At 28.0% G+C, this 17,365-nt stretch overlaps 2 protein-coding genes, 1 long non-coding RNA gene and 1 pseudogene across 7 annotated transcripts; 2 read left to right on the plus strand and 2 right to left on the minus strand.

Moving 5' to 3' along the window:
- Positions 1-472: 472 nt before the first annotated feature.
- Positions 473-1,160, minus strand: LOC130499812 (uncharacterized). The gene is made up of 2 exons (XR_008938672.1): positions 961-1,160; positions 473-865 (listed from the first exon to the last, which is right to left on the minus strand). It is a non-coding gene; the product is annotated as an uncharacterized LOC130499812 (long non-coding RNA).
- A 464-nt stretch (positions 1,161-1,624) lies between these two features.
- LOC108823823 (uncharacterized) lies at positions 1,625-3,091 on the plus strand. The gene is made up of 5 exons (XM_018597106.2): positions 1,625-1,799; positions 2,091-2,161; positions 2,256-2,361; positions 2,467-2,599; positions 2,703-3,091. Exons 1-5 carry the CDS (start codon positions 1,723-1,725, stop codon positions 2,865-2,867), a joined length of 552 nt encoding a protein of 183 aa, XP_018452608.1. The 5' UTR covers positions 1,625-1,722; the 3' UTR covers positions 2,868-3,091.
- Positions 3,092-6,478: 3,387 nt separating this feature from the next.
- On the minus strand, positions 6,479-8,218 carry LOC108823824 (B-box zinc finger protein 23). Of its 5 annotated transcripts, XM_056994587.1 has the most exons (6): positions 8,083-8,192; positions 7,803-7,927; positions 7,592-7,704; positions 7,349-7,469; positions 7,045-7,250; positions 6,479-6,962 (listed from the first exon to the last, which is right to left on the minus strand). In XM_056994587.1, exons 5-6 carry the CDS (start codon positions 7,237-7,239, stop codon positions 6,687-6,689), a joined length of 471 nt encoding a protein of 156 aa, XP_056850567.1. In that variant the 5' UTR covers positions 7,240-7,250; positions 7,349-7,469; positions 7,592-7,704; positions 7,803-7,927; positions 8,083-8,192; the 3' UTR covers positions 6,479-6,686. The 5 variants fall into 5 exon arrangements, with proteins under 5 accessions (XP_056850567.1, XP_056850565.1, XP_056850566.1 ...); XM_056994585.1 differs by having other exon boundaries at positions 7,592-7,937; positions 8,083-8,218; XM_056994586.1 differs by having other exon boundaries at positions 7,592-7,927.
- On the plus strand, positions 8,112-8,673 carry LOC108823822 (22.0 kDa heat shock protein-like; annotated as a pseudogene).
- The last annotated feature ends 8,692 nt before the right edge of the window (positions 8,674-17,365 follow it).

The following is a 17,365-nucleotide window of genomic DNA, read 5'->3' on the forward strand; positions in this document are numbered from 1 at the left end:
TATTGATATCCACATGTACAACTTTACATATATACACTTTGTATTTAAAGCAAAAAAACAGATTTAGATATGTTACATCTCATTGTACTATACTCATTTGTATATTGTTGAGTGACATATATTGTACACGAGATCTGTATAATTGTTTTTTGTGTACTATTAGAAAATGATGAAATATATATAGTTGTACACGAGATCAGATGTACACATGGATGTGTTCATTTTGGTTGTACACACGGATTTGTTCGATTTTGTTGTACAATGATCAGGTGTATATATGTACTTGGTGTTATATTACACAACATCTCAATTCTTCACAGAGCAAAACATTAGACTTCTTGACTCAAGATCAAAACTTTACAAGAAGGGTAAATTCAAAACTTGTGACAAACATTAGTAGTCTCTCAATCACATGAAAGAGAAACTAAAATTAAGGCCAAGATCAAAACTTTACAATCACTGAACAGTGAATACCAAAATCTGCAAGTTTTAGCACTATGTTTCTTAAACTCCTTCCCCAGTAAAGAATCCATCCTTTTTTGATCAAAACATTAGATTTTCCCAATCTGTGAAACCAATATATTACACAATATCTCAATTCTTCAGAGAGCAAAACATTAGGCTTCTTGACTCAAGATCAAAACTTTACAATAAGGGTAAATTCAAAACTTGTGACAAACATTAGTAGTCTCTCAATCACATGAAAGAGAAACTAATATTGAGGCCAAGATCAAAACTTTACAACTACCGAACACCAAAAGCTGCAAGCTTTAGCACTATGTTTCTTAAACTCCCTCCCCAGTAGAGAATACATCCCATTTTGATCATTTTTTCTTTTGTTTCTTGGCATCTCGGATCCTTGCAGCTACAGAAGAAGAAAACATGACGGTGGCAATTGAGGGGATGTTACCGATTGTGGTGGCCTCAAATGAAGAAGAGTGAGAAGAGACTAGAACTCACCATGAGCGTAACCCTGAGAGCAGCTGCGGCATAACCATGAACATAAACAGAGTGTGCGGTAACGCTTCTTCGTTCTCGATCTTGAACTGATCAGAACTCATCTTCTTCCTTCTCTCTGTAAGTCAAGTGCTCTTTCTCATCTGTTAGATTTTCGAATCTGTGAAACCAATAGATTAATGATAGAGTTTTATGGTTTTTAGAGATTCAAAAAAAAAAAACGACGACGGTGGAGAAGAAATAAGCTTAAGAAAAAAAAAAAGAGAATAAGGATAACATTAGATCTGTATAGAAGAGATGTCAATTTTGTTATGATCTATAACATTAGATCTGGACCGTCCAAAATTGCAATAAATCTATGGCTATAAATGAATCCCGCCCATTTATTTGGTAAGTTGGTCACGTGATGATTGAGCATGAACTAAAAAAGTTTGATCTCAACTGATGGTTTTGAAAAAGTGTCCTAGTATAAACATGTGACCTAAAGTGATATTAACAAGTGAGAAAGTGACCTGGAGTGTAAATATTTCCTTAATTATTATGAGCCAGTGAATAAAAGAAAATTAAAAATATTTTGAGCCTTAACCTGATTTGGAAGTCAATAGTAGACCCGATTACCCGAACCCGCTTCTAAAATACCAACGGAGGCAAAAGCCGATTCCACGTTTCCATCATCTCTCAATCTGTTAATAATCTCTCTCTCTCTCTCTCTCTCTCTCTCTCTCTCTCTCTCTCTAACTTTCTTAAAGATTTGGTAGAATCGTGATGGGTTTATCAAAAGGTAGATTGAAAGCCTGGTTCAATAAGAAAATCACCGACCCTCTCCTCCAGATCTTGCGTAGGTCTGTCTTCTCCCTCTCTCTTTACGCGTTTTCTATCATACTTTCACATGGGATCTGATATTAGGTCTATTTATTTACTCGGATTCTCCTCCAAGATACTTGAGTTAAGAGATGGAATCAGATAGATCTCCTTTGCTATTTGTTGATTGTTTCGTCTTAAAACCTGATCTATGTTGTTTTCTTAATTTGCAACATTAAAGGAAAAATATTTATGGCTCCTAAATGATTCTCTTTAATGATGTGGTAACTTGTAACTTTGATTTTGTTTTCATTTTTTCAATTATCTAATAGAGGTACTGAGCCTAAGCAGCTTGCTTTCTCCGCCGCACTCGGTATTACCTTGGGGATATTTCCGATATGCGGTGCGTCTCCTAAGCTTACTTCTTTTCGCTTTTGCTACGTTCTGAGATTGAAATGTAACTTACTGAGATTGGTTTTTGGGTTCTTAAAAAACAGGTGTTCCTGTGTTTCTATGTGGAGTAGCTATTGCGTTTCTTGGTTCTGCTTGTCATGCTCCTACCGTAATGTTGGCTAACATCATTGCCACTCCAGCAGAACTTGCGTATAACCTTTATGCTATCTATACACACATCCGTCTAATCTTTTACTATCATCAACTCTCTCTCTGACTTGGATTTTGTTTATCATTCATGTCTTTTGGGTAAAGCCTCGTGGTGCCTTTTCTAAGACTTGGTGAGAAAGTCACTGGTGGACCTCATTTTCCTTTGACATCAGATGCCCTCAAGAAGGTTTTCACTGGTCAAGCCTCCCAGGAAGTCTTTTTAAGCATTGGTAATGCGGTAAGTAGCTACAATGATACTCCTATTTTCTCTTTCCGGAATCTTGTTTTTCAAGATAAAGTCTTTTTGATTTGTTAGTCCTATCGTTTATTGGTTACTGCAGTTACTAGGGTGGCTTGTAGCAACTCCATTCTTCTTTATTGCGCTGTACGTTGTGTTGCTTCCGTGTTTCAAGATCCTTGTTCGCAAGTTTGGCGCAGCTGCTTCAACCCCAAAAATACCAATAAGTATGGAGACAGAGCTCAACCCGAAGCCAAGAGTCGCTTAGGTTCAACAAGAGTTAGGGTTCTCATTTTTCTGTTAACCCTTGAATTGTAACACTGAGAGATACATAGACGACCTAATGTATAGGGGGACACGACTGTACTATCAAATCCTCGCACTTTTGTTCAAAAACCTCTTTTAGAAAGTGTCAGCAACCGAAAATATTGGAGGGTTACATATTTAATCATTGTATCAAACATAAAGCATCAAGCCATTTCTTGTGTTTTTTTTTTGTTCTTTGTTTGTGAAATTGGCAATCAAAATATCAAAGAACGAATCAACAAGAAGCATTAAGGCTGCAAAGACTAATGCGCCAATTGTGGTTTTCGCAATTCTCCAAGAAGCTATCCATTTTAGTTCGCTAGTTTGAGGGCCTGGCCTATTCCATAGAATAAACTCAGCAAATCTAGATCCGTATTCCACCTCAGATGGTAGAAGGGGCAACTCAGCCTTGTCTTTTTCTTTGGACTAAGAACCAAGGAGAATGTTCAAAGCAATAAGAGAATAGTTTTTTTCAGAGAAACTCTCGCCTCCTCAAATGAGAGCATTTGAGACTTCTTCTCATCAATTAGTTAATGAGATTTTTTTTTGCTGAAAAAGATTATTTTATTGACCTACGGCATGAAAGGAAAGCACCGCTGTTAGCTCGCCTTGTCCATGAAACTTATCATGTTGAAAATCCTATCTTGTTTGACTGCGCTGAGAAGTCTTTCCTTAAAGTATTTATTTGACTTGGAGTATCCATTTAAGTGAGAAAAAGAACTTTATTTATTTAGTTTTCAACCTTGATTTGTGAGGAGTCAAAAGGGCGTGATTACATATATTATTAGTGTGATTATAAGTATTTGTGATGTTATGAGCTATTTAGATTGTCTACATCAAATTTAAAACCATAAATCGAAACATGCCAAATTGTTAAAAAAAACGTTTATGTTTCTAAAATTTCAAAATTTTCAATTTTATATATATAAGTTGAGGCTATAAGTTATTGAATGTGTTCATATAAGTAAAATATATAGAGATGCTAATAAATTTATCAAATAAAAAATAGGTAAAATGTACGATTATTATATCTAACTTTTATCATACATATTATCATACACAATATGAATTCAACAGTGTATTGATAATTTTTAATCATACATTTTATCTAGATTAATCAAGCATCATGATAGGTAACTTTAATGTCTGATTAAAATGTATGATAAAAATAATAACATATACGATAAAACACTACACTTGCAGTTATATTAAATAAGGAACATAATAGGAAAATGTATGATAAATATATATACAATACTCCCTCTGTTTTTTAAAGATGTATGTTTTGGTGTTTTCACACATATTAAGAAAACACATTAACTATACATCATTTTTAGAAATTATCAAATTCCAATGCATTTTAACCAATAGTCTTTTAATAAATTCAATCAATTTTATTGAAATTTACAATTTTTGTATAGGAAACATAAAAAATACATCTTTGTGAAACAATTTAGTTTTCTAAAACATCTATCTTTAAAAACAGAGGGAGTAGTGTATTACAATTTCTATGAATCGAGAAATTTACGTAATATTAAAAAGATAAAAAATATAAATTATAAACATTATAAATACATTTATAAATATAATTTATACATTTGTCAATTCAAAGAATACATAGCTAAGAATTAATTATTTTAAAAAGTAATAATTTGATAAACAAACATAAATTAAAGAACAGAAAATAATATTTTAGATACATTTTCACAAAAGATATGTATATAAATTTCTACTTAAATACTCCCTCCATTCCCGAAATAAAATTATCTAGATTTTATTCTGAATTCACAAAGATAGATTTTCTAGATTTTTAAAGTGATTTTGTATACTTTTGAAAAACATTAATTGTGAATATTTGAATTGATTAAATTTTATTGTTGAATAGTTGTTTGAAAAGTATATGAAAAAATAAATAATAAATTAAGTTGTAAACATTTATTATATTTTAATAAACGTAAAACTCTAAAAACCTATTTTCTGAAATAGAAAGAGTAGTTTACAATTATTATAAAACATAAACTAAATATTAATACGCGTGCGAGTACAAAATCTAGTTAAGATAATGGTTCACTATATAGCATTTTTTCATCTGACAACAATCAAAACAAATGTCATGGATCTCCGCAAACGGATCTAACTTTATGATTGTAGTTTTGTTATTTTTTTAATTTAGCATTTTAATCAAATAAAAAAATTATAAATAATAATATGATTGAGTTGATTTTTTCTATAGTAAACTTGACGTCTACATATTTTCACTTTTAATATACTACTAGATCATGACCCGCTCAACCGAGCGGGAGTCAATTTTCTTTTTTATCTTTGTTTTTACTAAATGTTATATATGATCACAATCTGTATTAATATAAAATTTTGATAAATAACAATGTATACTAATGTGTTTAAATAAGCAATGTGTTTAACTACTAAATCTGATTTTTAAATTTATGATAACGTAAAGTAGATTTTTTATATTATTTAAAATATATAGTGCTATATATTTTGTATTTTCAACATTTATCATACAAAACTTACATTGGAGTATTATTTATATGAGAATATGTGTAACATAATATATTTATATATTATATAAACATATGCACATCCGCACGGGTTTTATTTTTAAAATGTATTCTATATTGTTTAGTTTTATGTAGTATCGAGTTTGTATAATTCAATTTTGTGTTTAAAGAACAATATCAAAACTGTCTTTCGTATGTAAAAATAACGCTTTGCAAGCGCGAGTTGTGTTTTTTTATTGTAACACAAAATTTTATATAAAACTTATGTTTTTTGTACATTACGAAATTTAATTTTTTAAATAATTATTACGTAATTTCAAAGTGAATTTTATCTCTAAAGTCTAATATATTTTGTGTGTAATGGTTCAAAGCATGTTCGATATATATTATATTTCAGTTTGGTTTGTTTTTAGTATTATTGTATAAGTATAATACTATACAATATTACTATTTTCTATACAATATATGAAGCTATGTGTTATTTGTTTTAGAAAGTAGATTAGGCCTAACGTAGTTATAAGAATAGTCATATCTTTATGTATATGTCTATGACTTATCTACCCAATGTTATTAGTACTAATAAAATTAATATGGCCAATGAAAGTATACTGATCAATTTAAAATGAATTGTATAGGGTAATTATAGTATAATTAATATTTTTAGTATTTTTAGTATATATCTTATCTAAATCGACATGTAATAAATGTAAAAATCATATATAGAATATAGACAAAAAGAAGAACTGTATTTAAGGAAATACATCAATGCAAAATTAGACTATAGTACGTATTTTATATAAAGAATGAGACATTTAATTTAAATATATGAGGTCCACCTTTAAAAATCCACCTAGAAAAAGTTGTAATGTTCCTGTTTTAATAAGATAGATATTTTCATATCATAAATGTTTGAGTAGAAAATAAAATTTCAAGGTTGATATGTTAAAGTTGTTTGTTTGAAGGTTAAAATTGATAATTTAAAAAGTTCAAAAAAAACGTTTATGTATGTCATTTTCAAGATTTAAAATACGATTTTTGATTTAATGTTGAAATCATGTTTATATTTACCAGGATAAAACACCAATATGATTCCTCAACCAACTCTTCTGAGTGGAATGATATATGCATACAACATATATATCTTTGTACATAGACTTCATTACATAAACTGTTATTATTATACTTCAACATCAAACAGTTTGTCACTTAGTCTAGAAGCATGAATGGACCATCCATGATTTTGTGTCTCTCTAAGGACTTCAGATGACAGAAGGACTCTTGTCTGTCTCACCTGAGTTTCCGGCTTCATTCTCCTCACTGGATCGTTGACTATCCAAAGAAGCTTTTGACTGAATCTGGTAAGTTTCAGAGCTAAGACTAGTGCTGCATCCGGAGCTTTTAGTCAAAGACTGATCCGAAGCTTGGACTCCAGAAAGTAGAAACCTTTGGTGGGAATTGCAGATGTGAATGGCTCCATCACAGTCATTACAGAGCAATGCTCTGTCATCTAAGCAGAAGAAGTACCCTTTTCTCTCCTACAAAATTATATGTGTTTGACAGTTTGAGTAAACTGTTAAAAGACCTCTGCGAATGTTAACAGAAATAAGGGAAACGAACCTTGCAGATATCACATAGAGGAGCTGCAGATGATGTGGTGGATGCAGATTTCTGTAGAGGAACTCGGTGATGCCTCTGGAAAAGTTTATTACCTTCATGAACCGTAATGTCACATGGTTTGCAAAGAGCAGCTTCATCTGAACAGCAAAGTACTTCTGCTTCAGCTTTTTCACACACTTCACACTGTATCTTCATCCTTCAAGTTGCTAATACAAAGACACAGAAAATGTTCTTTAACATTATTAACAAGTAGGACAAGGAGTGAATCTAAGACAAGTGACAAGTGGAATAAGAAAGAACAAACTTGAATAGGTTCACATGCTGAGGTTAGACCAACTTTGTGGGTGGCATTTAAGTCAATAAATGTTCTGCTATCAAAGTCCCTATGACAAGATTCTCCAGAAGCTTTGTGTACTACTTGCTTCCTTTTGAGATATAAATTGGCAGACAAAACAACAAGCATCTCTTAATGCACAAGCATGGCAAGCCAAAAGTAATGAGAGGACCACACTATGCAAAACTAAGATTGGGGGATAAAGTGAATAACCATAGGCAATGGAGATCCAACACTCTAGAATGTCAGGAGCTCATGGCACATTCACACTCCCCATCCCTTTCCCATGCATAGACAAAGCTCTATGACTCATCAACATTCCATCTCTGGATTGATCAAAAGCAGTAATAGTAATGGGCCAATGACAATAGGCCTGCACAGTAACAAGTGACATGGGCCAGGTCCAATTTTATTTCTGTCTTACCATAGTTGTTACATGTAGTATCTGGAACATGAGGGGAGACACTCAGAGACAACAGCCAATCCAGCGTGCAATAACTTAATTAGTGAGACGTCCATAGCCAAAAAGCTAGAACAATCCGAAGCTCTCTACAAAAATCTACCAATAGATCTTTCAGGAACCTGCTGCATTCTTTCAAAATGCATATATGTATACAGTACAGGACTGTATCTTATCTTAATAGCGAACAACAAGCAAGTAATATAAACAGAAGTTATTAAAATCCAAACGCATTGGTGTTCACCTTCTACAAGAAACGAATCCCAAACCGTAATGAAGCACTTGCCTTACGCTACTATGTTAAGCCTCTTCATAGGAGCTATGTTACTAGGAAACATGAAACCAAGTGAACCGCCGGAAGCTTGCTATCCGATCTCTGGCGAGACAGGTTTCTTGATCCATTCAAGATCTTGAAGAAGGTCCAACTAGAACTCGAGAGGGACCAGAGCGTGGATCTATCCCCAGCGAGATTGGACTGGAAAGAAACAACAGAAGGACATGAAATAATGCTCGATGTGCCTGGTCTGAAGAAGGATGAGGTGAAGATCGAAGTTGAAGAGAATCAAGTCCTGCCAGAAAGTGGAGAGAGGAAAAGAGAGGAAGAGAAGAAACGAAATCAGTGGCATAGAGTTGAAAGATAATATGGAAAGTTCATGGGACAGTTCAAACTACCTCCTAGTGTGGATATTGAATCTGTCAAGGCCAAGCTTGAGAACGTGTGTTGACTATTAACCTCACAAAGCTGTCTCCCGAAAAGGTTAAAGGTCCAAGGGTTAATAACATTGCAGCTGAAGATGACCAAACTGCAAAAACAGCTTCTCTGAACTATGGTTAATAAAATCTCTAGACCTTTGGAGTTTAAAGAGATGGAGAGTTATAGACCCAAGAATTTGAGTATTTTTATCGTGTGAGATGAAATGGATAATGATGTTTATTTTTTGTATTGAGACTGTTTTGGCAACATGAATGAAAACAGCAGTGACAAAATATGTGTAGCTTAGAGTCTCTTGATCATTTATTAAGGAACAGTGTTCATTAAATTTCCTAGAATTAGACATAGAGATATCCTATAATATATGAACCTACCATGTTTTATAATCAATACTATTAAAATTGAAACATGACCAACTGATATTAGTTGGGTCTAATTTTAAAAAACACCGAAGCAATGCTTGACTGCTTATATACATCATATTAATATAACTGCTTAACTAATTATATAACTTTAGTTAAGTATTTTAAGTAATTAAATTCACTACATTCCACCACCAAGGCAGTTACTACTAAACTCCTATTTCTAAGGATTACGAAGATACTAATAATATTCTTTTTTTAGATCTAACCGTAATGTACTTCATGCTATTATAATTGAGAGGTATAATATTATTTATTAGTACGAAACTTATACGACTTAATGAAACATTCATTCGATGATGATCAACTATTCCACATACAAATCATTAATAGAAATACCTATACAACCCCACTTTTTAATAATTTTTGTTAGTTTTAGACAAAAATAAATATATTTTTTTGTCAGCATTAGCTTTATAAGTTATAACTAGATTTTGACCCGTGGTTTGAAACCGCAGGATAATTTTTCAGCGAATACTTTATATAATTGTATCTTCTTTTATCTAAAGTAGGCCTGTGTATAAAATTCGTAACTCGAAGTTTGAACGAACCCAAAATAATAATATCCTATCTTATATCTGATCTAAAATGTAAAAAATAACAAAAAAAGAATTTTGTAGGGTGGTAGAAAACATATTCGAATTCAAAGTGCTTTTTAGCCAAATCTAAAAAATAAAAAAAAAACTAATCCCAAAAACTGATTTGAGTATCAAACCTAGATTATTTGTAAGTACATAAAAATTGCTTATATTTTAATAGCATTGATGTATATACAGAGTTTGTAAAGAATATGGAATTTAATTAGAAAAATTGATATTTTTGTTTATGTTTTCTATTGAAAAAGAAGATCCAGATTTCATTTTCAATACACAATTAAAAAAAATAAACAATAAAAATATGATAATATAAGAATACGTACTGAAACTAAAAGATTAATATCATAGATTTTATGAATTTTATGTGGAGTTGATAAAGATTGTGAGTATTTAAAAATGTAAAGTGTATTTAATATTGTAAAATATCTGTTTAGGCATTTCATCTGTTTTTTCTTTCCCCGAAATAGTTTGATAAATTTACTAACTATACGCTAGTAATTATAAAACAAAGTTCATTGTGTGGTAATGATTTCGTCTATGATTTTGTATATAGTATATGACAATGTTAATCAAATATGAAAATACAAAAAAAACTGTTTTTAAATAAACCATCACTATTGATTCTAATGCGAAAACATAAATTAAAACACTGTTATTTATAAACTAGTGATTTTCCGGCGCTACGCGCCGGGTTCGTATATTACACTTTTACATAAATTTATAAATTATTATATGGTCTTAACAAATAAAATATGTTAAATATGAAAATAAAAATATATTAAAAATGATATTTTCTGATCTTTTTTATAGTGGTTAGTGACCGTAGTACATTATTTTGTTTGAAATTGTTTAGTTCAAATTGTAATAGCATAAGTGGTTGTTACTAATCGATTTAATAAAAATAGAATAAAAAACCGATAGTCATAACAAAATTAATTTAGTTGGAATTCAAACATAAAACAAAGTTGATGTTTTATATGGAGAACATACTTATATTATTAATTATTAAAATAACTATATATGAACTATAAAACTTTTACTAATATATTTAGTTCAAATAATAGAAAGATGGAATACATTCCAAATTTTATAAATTTTATAAAAAAAATAAGGGTGAAGTGTCAATTTTTGGTAAAATAATTGGTGAGTATCTAATATATATTTTTAAAATTACCATGTTGACTTTTAAAATATAGAGGTGCAAGTTGTATGTGTTACTTTGGTTTCAAGGTCTCTCAAAAAGATGTATCTTAAAATAAGAAACATAAAATTATTTTCTATATTAGTTTTATTATAATGGAAAATTTTGTGTGTGTTCATAACAAAATTCTTGTTTGTCCACCCTTATTTAGAATATCAACGAATCTTAATATGAATCTAAATATGTTTTTATCTAAAAACTATAAATGGTTCCTAAACTCCTCTATTTAATGGACAACTTTTATTTTAACCGGAATGGAACAATTTCACCAAATCTTCCTAGTAAAAGGTTAATTTGTTAATTAGTAAATGAGATGTTAGCATCTATAACGATCATGAAAAAGACAAATTCTAACTATCTGTGACATTCAAGCTTGCTGACTTATTGCATTTAGTAATAGTTTTGACAATAAATGGTTAGTGTGGTGGAAATGATTAATGGTGAGGGTGGTGTGTGGTTTACATCATTTTAAATAACTTTAGCAAGCAGGCAACGTTTTTAAATTTCTCTCGAATTGAAAGTAGCGATTCTTTTTTTTTAAGTTAAGTTTTAAGAGTATATTAATCATGTTCACGGTTTTTAAAATGTAAACACGGATAGCATGCATTAGAGAAGTTATTGGTTTTTTGCACAGTGTAACATGGGAAGATACCATAGAGTTTATGTGTCAATACCAATAGACCAAATGTTAGTCTTTTGGACTTCAATCGCCATCAATTACTAAACATTATTAGAGTAGGATGAGTGGAATTTCTAGATTGATTATATGACAGTTACGTCGATTGCTTTAAAGAAGGAGAATCGTAGAAGCTCCATTCTCCATCGTCAACATCAAATACAAAGAAACCTTATAAACCAGTGTTTTGACATCCGACCCGGACAATGAACTGGACGATTTACCGGGTCTCTGGATCATTGGGTCAACCGTGGGTGAACCATGGTTTAGTAAATGAATTAGTTTTATTATATAATAATATATTAGCTTTGAAAATAAATATATAAAAACTAAAGTTAATATTTTAAATGTTTTCAAACATAAAGTAATAGTTTGGATATGTATCTATTTTATGTTTAAATTTTTTTGAAAATACTTAATTTTAGTTTCCTTTTTTGTATTTTTATTTGACATACAAAATATTAAGAAATAGTTTAAAGTATTTAAAAAAAAATATGTAACATAACAGTTATGAAATCTAAAAAAAATCAAGACATAAAATTCATAATAAATTAAACTTCCAATCCAGAATTAAAACATCATTGTAATAAATTGTCAATAACAAAAATAAACTAACACCTAATCATAATTAACACCAAAACACATTAAATAAAATTGAGAAAATATTTTTATTATTAAAAGGAGAATGACACGTGACATTTCTCACCCCAAGGAGATAAAAAATTCAACTTTATTAGTATAACCACGGTTTAGTAAATGAATTAGTTTTATTATATAATAATATATTAGCTTTGAAAATATGTATAGAGAAACTCTTTTATTTACCCAGATTTTTAGGAAAAAAGAAAATTGTACTTATTTTGTTTGGTTTCTTAAAGAAACCATGTTTCCAATCTTATTTTTGCTCACCCATATAAATACTAATGAGGCTATGTTTTATAGTTGTTTAATATAAAATATTATATGAAATTAATGATAACATGCATCTTTTTAACTTTTTTTTGAAAATAGATGTTCTAGATCGATGATTATTTTCTCCTCATGTGATCACGGCTCTGTTTAAAAGATGTTATAAACTTAATTACCAAAGATAGGATGACATCGCTTTTTTTTAAATATAAAATTTGCCCTAAGCGAAAGTTTATTTTTCCTCCATGTAGGTACGGTTCTCGTTTTACATGGAGATTACTTTGACATATGGGCATGTAAAGAAGCTAGTTGGGTATTTATAACCAGAGATCATTTTCCATACTTGGACGATGAAATTGTATTAAAAGTCATTTTAGATATATTGTTAGTCAACTAAAACGGTTGACTAACGATATTCCTAAAATGATATGGTCAACGAAAGTTTGTGATTAAAATACTTTTTTACTAGAAAATTAATACTTTATTTCAACTAGATTTGAAAATTGATGATTTAAATGATGTTTTTCCTAAAAGAAATTGCAGTATGGCTACTTTGGATGTAATAACAAAACCTCATTACAGTAAATTAATATGTTCCTTTATTTCAAATTCTTTTTTATACCCTAACCATTTTCTTTATGTAAATCATTGTATTTTGTTGAGTATATATGTGAGATGATTTAAATGTATGTGGCAGATTTAGAGAAGCTGTGTTCATTTTTTTTTGGTTCTTTTCTGACTAAATGTGTTCATTTTGTGGACGGCAGATTTAGAAAAGTTTTTTGTAGACATTATTTGCTACATACGTTTTTGTTATTTGGTTTTTGATGTTTCCATGGTTTCTAGACCTTTAGGCGGAGCTTACGGGACCAAAGCGACGTATAAAATGTCTGTGGCCGAAATGGATTATAAAAACTGATAACATGAAAGTAGCAATTGTAAATTGAAAAAAAAAAGCAATTGCAAATTGGTTGATGCATTATTAGCATTTTGCTTGCGGGTATTTATTTATTTTCTTCTTGCAGGTATTTAAAATGTTTGATTCAGTGATATATAAAAAATTGTAATTATTAGTTAACAATTTGATTTATGTATTTTTAGTGGTTTAGAGCACCTTTAACGGTTAACATGCCCAAATGAGTATTTTTGTTGGGATTATGATAGTTCATGTCCAACTCTATATTATCCGATTAATATGATGTTGTCAACTAAGTTTTAATGACAAGTCCGTATGAATTTATTTTTGGGCTCCTTTCCAAAAAACTTCAGACTAATTAGAGTTGAACTTCTCTTTATATATTAGACACTCACTAATTAGAGTTGGACTTCTCTCTTTATATGTTAGGCACTCATTGTCTAATTTTCCAATGTGGGACTTATTTTGATATTTCATATTCTCCCCTTCAAACTAAGGATCACATTCATCTCGTATCCCACAACTGACTCTTTTTTTTCTACAACTGATTTCCAAAATCTTTTTGACTTGATCTCTGCCACACACACACCTCTCATTCCTAACTCATAGGATATACCATTCATCTCTCCAAGGGTATTTAGGTGTTCTTTCGGATTTCTCGTCAACCGCTTTGATACCAATTATTGGGATTTTGATAATTCATGTTTAATTCTATATTATCTAAATAGTATGGTATTGTCCACTTTGAGTTTTAATGGCAAGCTCACATGAATTGACTTTTATGCTCATTCTCAAAATGGCTCATACTAATTAGAGTTAGTCTTCTCTTTATATATTAGACACTTCTTGTCTAGTTCTCCAATAAAATTTAGTTTGATATTTCACGATCTTAGTAAACTACTACAGGTATTTTATTGTATAATTGAATTTTGTTTTATTTTTTTTAAAGTGAAAGAGTTATAAATTGACCCTAGATTTTGTTTTATCTTTACCATTTTATATCATTATTACATTTTATTATAACATAAAGTGATAGCAGACTCCCTAGATATAATAACATTACGTTATTAGTTTTTCCTTATGATTTTTATGCAACTATTTTATCTTTAATAGAAAAATATCTGTTTAATATATGATGTAAACAACAACATCAAAATTGGAATTTATGTTATAATAAAATGTAATAATGATATAAAATGTTGAGTTGTATCAAGAAATTAAAAGAAAATACTCAGGTAATACTTTTCATGTACATACTATTGTGTTTTGTAAAAATAATATGTGAAAACTTAAACCTAAATATAGATGTGAAATGTTTGTAGCTATTTTTGGTCATAATTTTTAATATACAATTATCTATTAGAAAAGAAAGTTAGTTACTTATAAGAAAATAATAAGAGTACTTTTACAATTTTCTTTTAATTAGGCTTTTAAAAAGGAATATTATTTATTATAAAGTTAGTTTTTCTCCATGTTTTTTATTAAATAATTGAAATTGTGGGATTTTACAATTCGTTTGTTTAACATTTTTTAAAAAATTTGAATTTATCTTTTATAATTCTCTATCTTTAGTGAATTTAAGAATAAACACTATAATTTTTTTTTAAAAAGAATTAACTTTCTAGTACCTTTTTGCAATTATTATTTTTGTTTAGTCTTTTAAAAAAAGAAATTACTATCAAATATTTTATAATATAGAATTTTAAAAGACTATGTAATAGTAATTTTTCTTTTCTAAAATATATAATGATTCAAAATATATACTAAAAATAATATTGAAGAAATAATTCTAAATTTTATTTAATAGTGAAAAGTAATTATAAAAATTATTTAATAGTAATTGTTTAGAAACTTTCATTTTTTAAAGAATTTTCCTTTTTTAAATCTTTATTAAATAATAAAAAAGAGAATTATATCATATTTTTGACACATGTCACCATCTTTAAAAAAATTGAAACATGTCACAATCATGTTAATTAGTAACTTTGAAGAACAAAGCTTTATATATTAAGATATTATTAAAATTGAAGCATGACCAACTGTTATTAGTTGGGTCTAATTTAAAAATAAAAATGGAAGCAATGTTTAACTGATTATATACATCATATTAATATAACTGCTTAACTAATTATATAAATTTAATTAAGTATTTTAAGTAATTAAATTCACTACATTCCAGCACCAAGGTAGTTACCACTAAACTCCTATATCTAAGGATTACGAAGATACCAGTAATATTCTTTTTTTTTAAGATTTAACCGTAATGTACTTCATGCTATTATAATTGAGAGGTATAATATTATTTACTAGGTGTTTTGCCCGCACTTGCGGGCTTAATAGTTTTTAGAAAAATATAAACAAATATACTATAAATTCGGAAACCTTAAAATAATTTTTCTCATGTTTTTAAAATATTTAATAACTAACAAAATATTAATTTGATATTCAATATATTCTATTCTAATAAAATATCCTTTGTTACGTAAAATAAACTTAAAATATCTATATATACATAAATTATATTTATTTTTAAAATATATGATGTTAAATATTTTAGATAATATAATATAAAATCTTGTAGATAATGAGGAATACCAAACTAATGATTTTTTAATTTATGGATAATTATATATTAACAAATATATTCTAATTATTTATTAAGAATAATAAAGATTTTAAACGCTCTAAATTTAAACGTGAGAGCGAAAGAGTTATTTTAGATAACAACACAACACATAAGAATTATCTTATTTTTAAACTATTTTATATCTTATTTTTTAACCTTTATAATAGAAATAATTATTTAAAGATAAAAATACAGTATATAAGTTACCTTATTTTATTAGAAAAAAATAATATGATTAATATAAATTCGTTTTAATTATATATACAAATTCATTAAAGATAGTATCGATATTAAGGATAATAACTAAACAAACATTCAAACAGAAAAACTTTGTTGACAAACAAAACATTAATGTATAATGTATAAGATAAGAACATTTTCTATCTATTGTTATTTTCATTTCTAAAAGCAGAAATTTCTGTTTTCCTATAAAATATTATTTTTATTATAAAATCATAATTATAATGGTCTTTTAACTTTAAAACTTTAATAATTATAGCTAAAATGCACTTTTGAAAATTACTTTTTATATAAAAATAGAATCACATTTTTCTTTACATAATAGTCTTTTAAAAGAATTTTAATTTAAACAAAATCATAATTCCGTGGAATTCTTGAAAACATGTTTGGAAAAGAAAATACAAATATGAAGTACTTGTCGTAAATAAAAAAAATTAATAATTTCAAAATATTTTCTTTTGGAGGTAGATATTTTGAAAATATATTTAAAATATAATTTTCATTCCTAATAAAATATTTTGAAAAAAATAAAGACAAATAAATGTTAACTTTTCTACTTAAATGACTAATAATTTTTTGCAACTGAATAATAAAAACAAAATACCCCAAAAATCACTTTAACAAAAAAATATAAATAAATTTATTGTTATTGCTTATATACATCGTTAATAAATTTAATAACTTAAAAAAATATTCAATGACAGATTACATTTATAAAAATAGAAATATATTTTTTTATTTTTTATTAAACTATTTTAAATATTTTAGTTTAATTATTAATCCAATTATTATATGTTTATATATATTAATAATTACAAAAATTAACATATAGATAAACATAAATATAAATACATGGAATTGTATTTTTTTCAAACACGTTTTCATATAATTTTTTGAGATAATATTTATAATAAAATTTGAGATACTTTTTCAATTTATTTTTAAGTTCTCCAAAAATATTAGATCTTAATTTTTTATTTTCGAAATACATTAAAAAATATTTTTTTCTGCTAACAACACAGAATATATAAGAATTATCTTTTTATTTTTAAAATATATTTTAATTTCTGAATAACTTTTATTATGACAGTTTATTGAATTATCTTGTTTTAAAAGTTTAAAACTCGTTTTTATTTATGTCTAAACTTTATAATATTAATTTATAATCAATAATCTAATCTAATAAATAAATTTAATCATTCATTAAGGGTAATATCGATATTAACCGC

The sequence above is a fragment of the Raphanus sativus genome, chromosome 9 (assembly GCF_000801105.2).
Source record: "Raphanus sativus cultivar WK10039 chromosome 9, ASM80110v3, whole genome shotgun sequence".
NCBI lineage: Eukaryota > Viridiplantae > Streptophyta > Magnoliopsida > Brassicales > Brassicaceae > Raphanus > Raphanus sativus.

Bases quoted from the DNA above. Each gene is read 5' to 3' on its own strand.
- LOC108823823 (XM_018597106.2), top strand. From the start codon at position 1,723: ATGGGTTTATCAAAAGGTAGATTGAAAGCCTGGTTCAATAAGAAAATC. The intron at 1,800-2,090 runs GTCTGTCTTCTC...ATTATCTAATAG, and splicing joins CTCCTCCAGATCTTGCGTAG to AGGTACTGAGCCTAAGCAGC. The intron at 2,362-2,466 runs GTATAACCTTTA...TTTTGGGTAAAG, and splicing joins GCCACTCCAGCAGAACTTGC to CCTCGTGGTGCCTTTTCTAA.
- LOC108823824 (XM_056994585.1), bottom strand. From the start codon at position 7,239: ATGAAGATACAGTGTGAAGTGTGTGAAAAAGCTGAAGCAGAAGTACTT. The intron at 6,963-7,044 runs GTTCGTTTCCCT...ATAATTTTGTAG, and splicing joins CTCTATGTGATATCTGCAAG to GAGAGAAAAGGGTACTTCTT.